The sequence below is a fragment of the Apaloderma vittatum genome, unplaced genomic scaffold (genome assembly GCF_000703405.1).
Source record: "Apaloderma vittatum isolate BGI_N311 unplaced genomic scaffold, ASM70340v1 scaffold15978, whole genome shotgun sequence".
Lineage (NCBI taxonomy): Eukaryota > Metazoa > Chordata > Aves > Trogoniformes > Trogonidae > Apaloderma > Apaloderma vittatum.
The window spans coordinates 1-14,491 of record NW_009732544.1 but is presented as its reverse complement, the minus strand read 5'-3'; the positions used below and the strand labels follow the sequence as shown (position 1 = coordinate 14,491).

Genomic DNA, 14,491 nt, shown 5'->3' with positions numbered 1-14,491 from the left:
GGGGAAAAAAAAATAACATTGATCCAAGCTAAAATCTGTATTTCATATGTAACAACTTTTAGCTATACTAAACTGATAAAAGAAAACAATATCTACACAGTTAAGTACAGGGTGAGACACAAGAGAAAATGAAGGCTTTTGGCTATGTCTTTGACTTGCAGTTTCTTTTCAGAGCAAAACAGAAAAGAGAAACTCAGTAGAATGTGGGAACTGCAATGCTGGTGTATTATCTTAAAATCACATGCTTGCCCAGATCTGTATTACAGCTTTGCAATTGTCCACAGTTTTCTAGAAGCATACTTTGAAATCATTCTGGAAGCTGGAAAAGTTAAACTTTATTTAAAACACAACAGTGGTCTCAGTAAAATCTGATTATAATCTGGTATGTTATTTGAAATGACAATTTTATTGTCACTTTGGTTTGAAACAAGAACTAGCTCATTAAAGGACATAATGATCCTTGTCTGTACTCATGGATTCTCCCTCAGGAGCCAGCGAATGCTGTGGTTCTTCCAGCTGCAAAGTATCGTAGCAATACTAAAATCCTCTGGGAAATCAGTAGTTTAAAAAAAGATATCAAACAAATGTGTTTGGACGTTTCAAGCCTTCTTAAACTGGGTTGCAAGTGAATCTTCTTTTTAAGTTTTTAAGTTCAGTTTGTTATAAGGGTGGATATTCTTTAGGTGTTGTGCTGATTTTAATTCGAATAATCACAAAGTATGCTCAGGTCTTGTTAATTTGGACCCATTTTACTTTATTTTCTGATGCATGAAACATTCATACCAGCTTACTGTCATACACTTTTTGTCTTCATGTGATTAACGGTTTACAGAAACTGGTATTAACTGCTTGAAAGGTCTGTGAGGAGATATTTGGACTGCCTGACTTGATGTGCTAGATAATAAAAAATGTCAGAGCCCAGAGCTTTATAACTTGTTCTTGATCCTATTAGTAAACCACTGCGAAGTTCCATTAGGTGTTGCATGTTCCATGGTAGAAATTGTGTCATCAGTGGTCATCCAGCAGATGACTTCCGTGTGAAAGGACTCTCTTTCTTCGGTGGAAAAAAGTTTTCCAGCTAGTTTTGCTTGACCGCAGATAGGAGTAATTTAAAAAAAAGTTGATCCAAGTACTTCTTAAAACCATTGAGAAGATTTACATTAACTTACGCAGCAGTTCGGCCAATGCTTTTAGAGGGCAAGCTCAGACCCAGTCCTAATTGGAAGATAAATTAGCATTGAATTTAAAGGTGCTGTAAAGATGTTTCTTAGTGGTTTGGTCCCAAAAACCTTCAGTAACTTAATAAACATGATTTGTCCGATCTGTACTAATAGTCTTTTACTGCTTGAGTCTCGGATCATATGGGTTATTTTTTCTGAAATAAATTCTAATGATCTCCATCTGTCTTCTGGGAAATAGACTTTGTGTTTCTATCTTGTTTCCAAAATCCACTGGTTAGGAAACTATCAAACTGCTGTGAAAACAATAATTTCCAATAACTCTTCTTGGTGCTCTCCACCCAGTATAAACATTAAATATTTATAACACAAAGGTTCTCAACTTGCCATTTAGTCAGGCAGAAGTTGCAGTGCACTCACCTTATTTAACTGTGCAGAGCTTTAGTGTGTGGCCTCCCTGAGCTCAGACTGGCATTAACAGAAAGGTTCCTTTTTACCATTAAAATTTACAAATTTGTTTTATTTTATATAGTTACACACATTTCACTTCCATTGAACACTGTGTATTGGAGACTGTGTTCAACTTTTAAAAAGATGTTTTTCTTTCTCATACTTACTGTTTAGTTATTTCTGGAGTTCATAATCTTTGGTACTTAGATCCAGTAGAAAATTGGTTCATTCTGTGCTTCTTGCTTCTTTCAGAATGGATAGTCCCCTGAATTTATACAGTTCCTTAGTATTTGTCTTATGAGAGACAAAGATACAGGAAGTGTAAGATCAGTACAGTGAATTATTCAGAAAGAAGGACTGGATTTTCATCTAGTGTTAAATGCCACAATGCAATTCCATCACATCACAGTGTGCTGCTTAGTGTGATCTGGGCCAGACTGTTACAAGAACATGTATAAGAGTGCAGGAAACTCTTAACTACATATAAGCAGAAAAAAAGTGCCATGTGAGTGGAACAAGTTGCTCAGAGATGCTGTGAGATCTCCATCCTTGGAGATCTGCAGAACTCAGCTGGGCACAGCCCTGAGCTACCTGCTGTAATGGGACCTGCTCTGGCCAGAGGTTGGGCTGGCGAAGGTCCAGAGTTCCCATATCACACTTCTTAAGACTCAAGTTTTGGATGTTGATCTTTTATATTGAAGCACAAGTAGCTTTCTGAAGTGCATCTAGTTTTTAAAATGTATATGATCAGGGTTACTGGTGCTGAGAAGTTACTGGTTTTAGCTTTGAAATATCCTTGAAATAATGACTGCAGGGGAATCAGTCAGTATGCTGTGTCTTACAAAATCTTACAAGAAGGGTTAATAAGGTTCTTTAAAACCTTTTAAGGTTCTTATTAGAGGACAGAATTAAGCAGAACTTCATGTTTACTTTCTAGGTACATCCATTTGGCATCCAGTTTGTAGACAGGCTGCAAAAGCTGAAGAAAAAAACAAGGTAAAAAGACCATATTTTTATGCAATATTATTTCAGTGGCATATTTTTCTCTATCACTTTTTTTGCAGCGGGCATGGATGGGTGAATTTGAAATTTTTTCAGTACTGTAAGTTTAAATTTCAAGTGACTGAAATCTAGTAAGTTAATGCAATGTAGTAATGTACTATAAATATACTGCTTTTACTTAGTGATTAAAGCTACAACTTCAGAATGCTGACCTAAGATATATATGTATAAGCTGAATAACGAGAAATGCAAAAATATGAAAAAGAAAAAAAGAGGTTAATTTTTAACTTCTGTCTGATTATGATGTGATCAGTGCATGACCTCTTCTCTTTTTATGTGACTCTGCACTTAGAAGATCAGAGGACTTTCACTTTATTTGTTTTTACAAAAAAAATATCTCCTTGGAATTTCTTTTTTATTATTTGTTTGTAAAATGTTGGCAAGCCAGCCCCAACTTAATTTAATCTCTGGCTCTAAGTACCTCCTTAAATTGGATGATTTGTGCATCTGTCTCTGTGCAAGGGGAAAAGAGGGGAGTTCTGGCAACTTTAATAATTACAAGGTTAGCAGATGAATAGGCTGCCCCTAGGAAATGAAGAATTAATCTGTAGCTGGGGAAATGATTCCTCTGAAGTGGTGGGACTGAGATAGAACTATCTCATTAAATGCTGAGGCCAAGTATGGGATTTTTCAGTTCTGATATTTCTCTGATGATCCAAGCGGTACCCTTGGTATCCTTGTTCCGAAAAGCTCTGCTTTGATTCTTCAAGACTGGGAAAGAAGGCGCATGGGACAAGTCAGAACAGCTGGCAGCAGCTATAAAAAGAGTGTTTACAAATCTGGTGTGTTAGCAAGTGCAACTTTGACTAAATTACAGTTTTGGAAAAATTTGATTTGAGCTTTACCCTGACGATTTTGGGCTGTAGTTTTTGTCCCCGTGTCTTTGGGAAGTGATTACTGTTGTTGAGGAGCTCTGAATATCAAATGAGTATTTCACTATAAAATGTATTGTTTAATACATGTATCTTTAAAATTGTCAAAATACTTTAATAAGTGCTGCCGATTCGGCCTAATACTATTAAGCAGTATTTCAGACTTGTGAAGGATTTTATTCTCTCTGAGTAACTGAAATTGCAAGGCTAAAGCCTCATGTAATGTGTTGAAAATATAGTAGGATTTGGTGGGGGTCTTTTCCCCTCCTTCAAAGAAAGGCAGCGGACAAGGTTTTACTGAGTGCCTACTTGAATACCTTCTCACAAAGGCAAAGAAAATATACTTTAAAATATACTTAAAGGCTGACTCATTTATGACACATCTCTTCTGAGCGCTGGGAGTTTGGCCCTTCCCCAGCAGAGAGGAAGACATCTGTATCTGAAAGTCAGAGGGAGTTTTGCCTGTGTAGTGAAAAAAAACAGAATAGAGCTCAGAGGATTTTCCCAAGTCTAGCTGTTTTTCCTTTTCCTTAGGGTTTTCCTCTTTTTTAATGCTTGTTATTGAAAAAATAAACCAAGAAGAAAGTTTTACATTTCAAAAAGGGTAGTAAGGGATGTTTCAATGTAACTTGTTGTTGGAGGTTGTAAAGTCGGGAATGGGATATAGTGATTGAGAAATTTTCTGGTCAACTTTTGCACTTTGTTGTTTTTAAAAGTTATCTCTCTGTATATAGATACGTGCACAGCATGTAATTAAAGTAGGTGACAAAGGCAGAAGGAGTAAGTGGTAACACTCCAGAACTTTGGAGATTTAGTGGAAGGGGAAAAGTAGTTGTGAAAGAGAGTGACAGCAAAACGAGGAATGACGGGAGAGTGAGATTGTAAGCAGAAGGGATGAATCTGAAAAAGACAGAGGAAATCAAAAGCAGCATGCCAAAGTATAGGGATTATACAAAGGCATAAAGGAAAAAGAGGTAGGTGGGGGAAGAATTAAAACACATAGTACAGAGAAAAGAACTGAACAGTGGTGATGGAGCCAAAGGCTAGGAGCTTATGTACAGTAGGCATGAGCTGGGGGTACTACAGGTGTAATGGATTGTGCAGAGAATAAAGAGCATGTGTGAGATGTGGAATGAGCAGGTTTTAATCACCAGGAAGAAAAATGGGAAAATTTGTGGGAGTAACTGAATAGTGTAAGGAAGCACTAAAGCAATCTGCAGAAGTACTTTAGAAAGATGACGTTCTATACTTCTTTTGTTAGAAATTTGAGTGAGTTGTAGTTCTTCTTAAAAAACAAGATGACACCTCTAAGTTGAGGAAAGCCCATGGAAAGACTCCAGGAATTAATTGAGTTTTAAGAATGTTCATATAGGTTATGTTATGTGTTTTAAGGTCATGCTACAACTCCACTGATGCACATGACAAAGGATTGTCTGAAGCTTTATGTAGGGAATGCTGAGGTTAATCCAAAACTGTCACTGGACTTTAACAGGGTTTAAAACATTGGCATAGTGCAGTTTTCTCCTTTTTTTTTTTAATCTGTCACATTTTTCCTCCTATAGGGACATCATGAAAGAGAAGTATGGTTTGCACGTGATATCAGTGCACTGATGGCACTTTCATGTTGTTTATACAAGTTCTGGAAAACTACAATGTGCTTTAACTATGCAGAACAGCAGTGCAATTACACTGTCTGCATTACATAATCATCTCAGTGGCAGCCACAAGTATTTCTCAGATAATACTCTACTTCCATGCTTGTTCTCTTGGACCATCTTAGTGTATACAGGGCTTTAGTGTGAGACAACTGAAAATAAGAGAGAAAGTTTCAAAAATCCCAGTCAGACATGCCAAAATAATTGGAAGGGATCTTTTTTATAGGATAAGCATATTCACATGTTGTCTCAGGACCATTTAGGCTAAAGAAGATCAGTGGAAGAATAGCTGTGATCATTTAGCTTGTTTGCACTGCTAACACAGTATGGTACAGGTGCATTCACATACTGCTGCTGAAATCTAGTAAATACTTCAAGTAAAGACTGGACTAGTAGGAAGGATGGTACCTTGACCTGACAGCTTCACAATGCCAAAGTCTTTTTAAGGATTTGAGTGGTTGTAACCTCCAGGTAAGAAGTGTCAGTCTTTGGTGAGACACTAAGCACATGGTCAAATGTGTACTTCTTGCAGTCAAGGACAGGTTTTCCAATGGTGGGAATAAATATTTACCAAGAATTAACATACTTGGCTGAAAGAGGGTATAAACCTTGATTTCATAGTAGGATTTGTTTAAACTTCAATTGCGACTATCAAGTCTCTTGGCTCATTGTTAATATCATTGTGTCCCACAACCCTTTGTTGTTGAAATGTAATTATATTTTTCATATATAAAGGAATCTCCAAAGAGAAAGCAATAAAAATCTTTCACTCAATGCCAGAATGATTGAAAACAGAGCAAGACCAGTTGAGTGTTAAAATTATTCTGTTAGTTTTACCATCAGAGAGGGGGAAGCTAACCAGCTAGGTGTCTAATTCAGGGTGCTCTTCAGAATGTTGTACTGTTTGTTAGGAGTGAATGAAATGGTATCATGACACGTTCCAGAAGCAACGTAGATTGGTTTGATGGTATAACTTTAGAAGTAAAATGCTGCATCATCACTGATACAAAAGTATCATCTTCTAATTTTACTTGTCCCTGATGCCCAAAGACTGTCCTAGCAGCCCAGAAGTATTCTAGGCCATTTCATTTTGAAGGGAGGGGAAAAGAAAGTCTTATGTAAAATCATTTTTGCATTTTCAAAAGGTTAATTTGATTGACTGAAATTATTCTTTTATTTTCAGTTCCTTGGAATGCCGGTGTGTTTTGAGCTCTCTGTAATATGCCTTTTCTAAGTGGTAAAGGTTAAATAAAACGAAATGCCTTGCATACTCCTTTTGAAGTAACAGTTACATTTTCTCTCCTTCACCTCTATTTCTTATCTGTTTCACCTCTCTTCTTCTGCCATAGGAAACAAGGACTTCCTCTGAGAGTATTATTTCTGTACCTGCATCAAGTACATCAGGTTCCCCAAGCCGTGTGATCTATGTGAGTATTTCACAGTGAAATTAGTTTCATGGGATGAGGAACCCCCTGTGCATCTTCCTACAGTTTAGCACACTGTGGAAAATTGGTGTCTTAAAAACTCTGTAGCTGGTGATTCCTCTAAAATGGAATTTACTTTCTCATGTTTAAAATGTTTGAAGACTGCATTTGCCGTAACAGAATTCTGGGAGTTTCCTCTTATTTTTTGTGGTGTATTTATAGCACTTAATGGCTTAAGCTGGCTTAAACCAAAGCATGCAAAATACTGCAGCGGTTTCTAAAAGGAAAAGTTTAGGTAAACACTACAGCCCACAGATAGATTACAAGCTTAGATTTGAGTGCACCTCATCTAAATCAAGCTCTTGAGCCTGCATCTGATTGCTTATGAAAACATTTGTGCATGTGATTGCAAGACTCGGACCTTGAGAAGTACCAGTCCCTAAACTCAGAGGACCTTTGATGTGTTTGTGGTTTAAGAAGTACTAGGTCTGGAAAGCTCATAGAAAGAATTTAAAATAACAAGTATGATAAAGGCTTGTCATAATTGCTGTCACTAATGTTCTTGGCCAAATTCTCAAGGCTACCAGTAGGTAAAAACTATGCGCAGGTATGGCATGATCCCTGCAAACATCTCTTGGAGAGCTTCAGTATTTGCTAAGGCTATGTTTTGTCCTCTCCAAGTATCCCACAGCTAGGCAGGCCATTCTCATCAGATAGGACCATATGCAGGGGAAATTGCTGGAAATGTGATTTACTGCCGAAGAGGTTATTATACAAAGATTAAGGGCTTTTATCTAATACACTGAGACAAGCAAAAGAGTGCCTTGGAGCCAAACTTGTCTTTTTTCTTCAAGTAAAAATTATTTTGAATGCAATATACCCTTTGTCTGAGTAAGACTGAAGTAGAAATGGAGAAACTGCCCCTTATCTCAAATACAGGGCTGAAAATGAGAGAGTGTTCCTGAGTTCTCCTTCTAGTAGAACTGCATGCTGGTGGACACCAGTGGTGTATTCTCAGTAAAAATAAGGCATTGCCTCCACTCCTGTCAAGACAGTTCATTGTTCTAGGAGCCCATTATCATATAAGCACTTTCTTTGGCCAGATGGTCCCTTTCTCTACAGCTGTGCACCACTTCATTGTTTTTATAAGCAAGGCCATTCCTCTGAGATTTATATGGTTTTAGTGACATTTATCTAACTGTTGGACGGTACTGTTTTTCTTGATGTGTGTGATTACAGCTTTAAATATGCTTCACAGGCTTTTAAAAGTCAAGGACAAATCAGCACACAACTCCGATGTTTGTTACTGTAATATACTTCAGAGGCAGCTGGGACTGTGAAAGAAAAAAGTTGTCTAGCAAATATAAGTCAATTAGGAAAAAAGGTTCCCCAGAGGCGTGCAAGTTCTTGCTATATCTGGCTTGTCTCTGACTGCTTAATTGTCAAAGCTGTGAGACTGATTAAATCCTATTTTGGCTTTCACAAACAGTAAAGTGAAAAGAATTAAAAACATGTTACTGGACTTCCGTATTATCAAAATGGTTCTCTGTCTGTCTTTTGCATCTGTTTTCTATTACAGGAGTGCAATAACATACAGATATGCTCAAGATTTGTCTTGGGTGCTTTCATGATTGGTTTCACCAAACCTGAAGTCATTCTGCCACTAAAAGGAAAGTTCCAAACATGTGTAGCCCTGTCCCTCTCTGGCCATGTCTTCCCATCTCTCCTCTTTAATATGAGTACTGGTGGGTACACAGAGGTATGATCAGTCAGACTGGAGGCCAGATTCAACTGAAAATAACCCAAGAAAAACCCCCAGCCAACCAAAGAGGCAAAAAAGACACATCTATCAATAGTCTTCTAATGCTGATGTAGAAGGCACACACAGGACAGCTGCTTTCAGCAGTAGCATGGATTTGAATTATTAAAACCAGTAGTAGAACTGTTCCCTGTCAGCTGGTGAGCTCTGTGGAGTATCATGTTGAACAAAAGAGAATTTAGAGAAAGCTGTTCAAGCTTAGGAACCATGAATTCATGGTGCTCATACTTTCAAGGACATCGAGTCAGAGCAATGCAATCATTGTGAGCAACCTGCCATCTCACAGGAGGCACGTTTCTGAGTCATAGTTGAGTGGTCAGCTACGGAAAGGTGGAAGAAAGCATGTTCTGACTAAACCTGAATGTGGCTCATACAGGTAGTTGATTGAAGCGACACACCTTCTCTCCATCTGCTGATACCAGACTTTAATGTCTTCCTGCACTGAGAGGGAGCACAGGCTGATGGCCATTTGAAGTGACTGGGCATCTTTTCATGACTTGTGGTGATTGTTTCATTATATCCAGACTGAAATTTTTCTTAGTGTTGACATCACCTCAAAGTCCCTAAATACCACTTAAAAACTAGTTGATTTCTAAATTATGCCATTAAATAACTCTTAAATAAAAGTCCTTCCCTATATGTAGCTAAGTTTGATGAAGAGAGAATTAGATGCCTCAGTGTGATATATTGAACAGGAAGATTTAGATTAGGTTACATAGATGTGTTTTATGTTCTCATACAAGGAATAGAAAGCCCATTGTATTTTTATACAGATCATATCTGCAATCATACAATTGTAAAATTACATATTCCAAATGGAATAGATACTCTAAACTTAGAGCATGGTTTTAGCAGAGTCCAAAATATTGCCTCTTAGGTGTAATTTGAGCCTTGTCTAGCATATTTGAATTCCACTCATGTATTTGAAAGTATTATTTGAAACAAATTAAATAGAAATCAATGTAGACTGTATGCTTATAGAATTGACTGTTTAGAAAGCAACTGTATCTCTAAGGTCTTTTTCATTCAAATTTGCCAACACTTTGATATTTAAACTGAAAGGAATTAAGTAACTAGATAATTTTTACTCCTGACAGTTTTGAAGTCTAGTGCGAGGATCTCAAGTTGCACATCCACATGAAGTGATAGGTGCTAAAGTTACTGTAATTCACACTTAAGTATTCAAAATTCTAGACTTCTTTGAGTTCACTAGAATAATCTCCAGAGTCCTGGATACTTAAAAATATTACCTCAGCCTCTTTGGTCGTCCCTCTAGGTACAGTGCTGCCCAAAGTCTTCCTGGAACAGACCTGATGGACAAACTCTCCTTGTCTTTGCATGACCTGTCTTTCCATCAGAGCTTGCCACGGGCTCCCCAGTAGGGAGGAATTTATATTCATTAAGGGGCTGTTTCATTGCTCTTTAGCTTCTTAAAGTAGCTGCAAGGAAGGTGAGATGTGTAGATCACTGAAGAATCACATATTTGATTAAAACATATTTTGTCACTAGTTTTGAAGATGAGGGTATGTGATGGTTATAGCAGCTTAGTTCCACTGTCTTAGCTAACAGAAGTCTTTCTCCTTTCCATGTTGCTTATGCTTGCACAAATTCGTACATTGTTTTAGAAAAAGGGATAACTGAAAGTTGTCACACTAAACTTTTCCTGCATGATTAACCTAGTAAACAACTTCCCTGGAAAATCTGTTAAACTTTTCTTAGCTCATAGTAAGAAAAAATATAATCCCTGCTCACATAAATCCTGGATATCTTCATATTTTTGCATGTGGAAACCATTATTATGGGTTTATAGCAGTTCATTGTGAGATCTTCAGACAACAGTAAGATTCACTCATCATTCTGTTGCCAGCGACCAGATTATCATTCTGCAAAGCCTGAACAGGGAATGAGACAACTGAGCTGCCCACTTCTTTATTCTAAGTGTGGCCAACTCTTCGTCATATCTACAAGACAGTATGTGCTGGATACACCTTTGGTGCAAGTTACCGTTATCCTGAGGATAATCTCTGCAAATGTGGCATTTTGATAACGATACTTTAGGAATGAGACTAGTAAGAGGAGAAGGGGCAGCGATGCAGCCCTTTCCTTCTGTTGGCTTTGTGAGTTTCATGAAAGGATTTAAACTGTACTTAAGTGGCATCTGTGAACTTCCCACTAATCCACCACAGCGCCGATTCATCATCTGCGGGTTTGCGACCCATAAATAAGGGTTACTCAGATCTAGTCAGGAAAGGAGGCGAAGCTATGTGACACAGCTGAATGGGAAAAATTAAAGACCTGGCTAATGCTCTTCAGCATCTGGAGAGTGTATGTTGGAAATAAATATTTGTTTATTCACTACTGCCTATGGTTGGGAAACCCTGCATACTCCGTATACTGAAACTGTTTTGCTTGAAAAAGAGTGCGATAGCTCTTCCCTCTGTCTTTTTGTGCAGCTAGTAATAAATGCCGTATAACCAAGGAGACTGTAGTGATGCCATGCTACTCACGTTAGCCAAATGTGAGTGACAAAGAAAAGTAGAAGGCACCTGTATATAAAAACAACAGTGATATTTAGCATTATGTAGTAAATACAAGAAATTGAAGTTTGCACAAACAGAAAAAATGGTTTATTATTATGATGACTTTTCTGCCTACACTTATCTGTCCTTTTCTGATTGCATCCTGATCGTATTCTTTCCTATTCTCACTGCTTTCTTTCCTCCTTTTCTTAGGCAAAGCTTGGAGATGAAATTCTTGACTACAGGGATTTGGCTGCTCTTCCTAAAAATAAAGCCATCTATAACATTGACCGCCCAGATATGATCTCCTATTCTCCATATATCAGTTACTCTTCAGATGACAGGCATAGTTACGGGGAGGTACTGAAACATGGGTATTTCTTTTACTACAAATTTGAGAGTTTATGTGCACCATTAAACATGTTGCTGAACACTCTTAAAGATGTGCATAATTTAAAAAAAGAATTGTAACTTTTATATCTTCAGTTAATTGAGTCATGTCATCCATTCTTTCACAGGGCCTTCCAAAAAAAGCCCAATGTGTTCATTTCACTTTTAAGTTGGTGGAAATTAAAGAGTTGCTTTCTGTGATCATTTTTTAAACAGATGACATGTAATTAAAATATGTTTTTCTGTGAGTTCTCCATGCATGTGGTAGGACACAGGAGCCATTGCTAATTATAAGGCAAAAAATCAGAAGCGAAGCCAAATGTCTTCCATGATTTTTTTTTTTTTGAAGTGTACCATGTTATTTTGGTAACAAAACAATGGTATCACTTTCTTATGCGCAAATTTCTTTCAACTGTCCCTTACTAAAGTTCATCCTTATGTCATGCATGCATTTCAGCCTATTCATATACAGGGCTAATATTAGTTTGTGCTAATGAAATCTAGTTTAACATATTCTTACTAATTCTGTTTTTTGTGAAGCATATTTGTATATAAACCCTGTCATTCAAGTTAGCATTTCTTCCCTAACCGTATTTAACTTTTGTTTGAATTTCTGATTTATTTTCTAATTTTAGATATACTAAGTATATTAGCAAGATATATATGGTCTAGAATGGAAGTCTGTTTTGTTCTCCATAGATGTAAGCAAATGGATAGCAGTAAATGTTACAAATAATAGCCATACAGTAGCCCCAGTCCTGCTATCACTTACACTTTTTATACTTGGCAGTCTCAGTACTAGTCTCAGGTGAATTAAGTTTTGTGTACTCTCTTCCAAACCCTCTCTGTACAAAGCTGAACCACAGTAGCTCCATTATAATGCATCCTGAAAGAATTAAGATTTTGTCTCCTAAAGAGTTTAAATGGTATTTAGGTTTCCGATTTCACAGAACAGAAGAGTGCTGCTGCCTAGCCCTGAATCTGTGGAATATAAACACTTCCTGTATAAAAATTTGTGTAATATCTGTGGCCCTCCTCAACTGCCTATTTAGACCTAGGCTTGGCGACGGTGACTCTGGGCTTGGCCGAGGTGACACCTAGATTTGGCAGAGGTGCATAGGCTAAACAACCTTCTGCCCAGCTCCTTGTGAGGATTCAGTCTTTGCATGCTTTGAGGTGATTTTGGGCTGTGCTCGCAATCAAACGTGCATTTTCCTGATGCTCCAAATATTTATATCTTTGATATTGCCAGGCGAAGAAACGTAATCCTGTTTGCCAAGTTTCAGCATCCTGGCTACTACCTGCAGCTGCAATGATTTCAGTGGGTTCGCGCAACTAAAAAAAATCCACAGTGTTTAATTTTTAAAGGCAAAAGCATCAAATTACATGATGTTTAATTAAAAATTAAATAGTAAAGTTATTTTGCTCTCTTTTAGAACAGCCAACTCTGAACAACAAAGTTCTAGTCTGGATTTTGGAGGTGCTTCAACACAGATTTAACTAGGGCTTGTTGCTTTAAGTGGAAGTTTCACTACTAACAGCACTCTCTGGATCACAAACTAGCCTCACCAGAAACCAGGATTTTGTAGTAGAGAAATCAACAAAAGCTTCGTATGAAATTATGTATATCTTATTCCTTATTTACTTATTTAAAAACAAATAAAAAGAAATGTTGCCCTAACTTAATTGACAGGTGTTTTTCCTAACCTTATCATGTGTTATACATGGATATTGATATTTTAAGAGTAGTTCTTCTCACAAGTAACATCATGCATGAATTTGTATCACTAATTTGTTGTGTGTTGCTGTTTGCAGTCACCTCAGTTGCTCTCTCCAACACCTACTGAGGTAATCCCCAATGACTTTGTTCTCCTGTTCTGACCCATTTTGTGATACATAAACCTGGCCATGTTGATAACCAGCAGCGTCTGAAATGTGGGGTTTGCCTCCTGCTCTACCGTGCATGGGGTTTTATAATTTATGTTTTTCACGGTGTTACTTGTTGAATATGTGCTCTGCTTCTGGATTGTCATCTGTATGCATCTATCTCCACTGTCATCCATGTTTCTGCTTTCCAAAATAAAGGTTGTATGGTGGTCACTTCTACTAAATAAATTAAATTGGGAACTATGTTAATGTCTACATTTAAAGCTATTAGTGTGAGTTGACTCAAATTAATGCTCAGCATAGCTTTCTCTTCTTACTTTCTTTTTATTTTTTTTTTTTTATTCTACAAATAGTTAATCTGCTTATACTATTTGTGTGTAGGCATTGTTAAAGCATTTGCACATACCTTAACTTCTAGGTCTGTGTATTTTGATGTTCATTAGTGATCAAAGGGAGTCATTGTTTCAAGGACGATCACCTTGGAAGCATGACAGCATTTCCCATAGTTTCATAGGTAGTGACTCAATTACGTATCACAGGCCTTGCTAATTTCTCCTTTACCCAATTTAATGTATTGCAAAATTTTAATAATAGTGGAGAATTGCAAGTTTCCCTTAAGGACTATAAATCGCAGACTGTTACTGTAAGCACTAGTAAAGCAGATAAGTTAACCAATAATTAATTGTTTAAAAATTAAAAATGTCCTTTATTTAATATTGAATTTCAGGAGCTTGATTGACTGAGGCACAAAAGTACGCATAAGATAAGGTCTGAAATAATCAATATGACATCTTTGTATTATTTTTAAAAGTTGAAATAATTTTCTTTAAATTAGCTACCAGTTATCGAACTGTAAATACTAGTAAATTCAAAAAGGGAGGTTGGTGCTGCCATGATTTGTGTTACATGAATGCTCCCACATTATCCAGCTTTGCCATGCTTGCTATCTTTCTCTAAGGAGTCTATGATCAGGTGCTCAAGCATTATCATCTGCAGTCTCATCACCAGTTTTACTGCTGGGATTTTTATTAGAGGAAAAATCCACCATATCATGCAATTGGACACCATTAGCTAACACTCATGATATTTAAATATAATCACAAGACTTTCTAGAGACAGTGCTATACTTGTAACTCTCTTGTAACTATAACTATTTAATATATATAATATATACACTATATGTATAGTAAATATAATATATACTATATAGTTAATTATAACTATATCTTGTAACT

At 37.0% G+C, this 14,491-nt stretch overlaps 1 protein-coding gene across 1 annotated transcript in view; it reads left to right on the top strand.

The window, feature by feature from the left end:
• Positions 1 to 13,217, top strand: part of ABLIM2 (actin binding LIM protein family, member 2) — a gene marked incomplete at both ends in the record, with an annotated part of 45,630 nt that extends 32,413 nt beyond the window's left edge. The window contains 4 exons of the mRNA XM_009875571.1: positions 2,566 to 2,624; positions 6,567 to 6,644; positions 11,193 to 11,339; positions 13,185 to 13,217. Coding sequence (XP_009873873.1) covers positions 2,566 to 2,624; positions 6,567 to 6,644; positions 11,193 to 11,339; positions 13,185 to 13,217 — 317 coding nt within the window. The remainder of the gene's footprint in view (positions 1 to 2,565; positions 2,625 to 6,566; positions 6,645 to 11,192; positions 11,340 to 13,184) is intronic.
• Between the last annotated feature and the right edge of the window lie 1,274 nt (positions 13,218 to 14,491).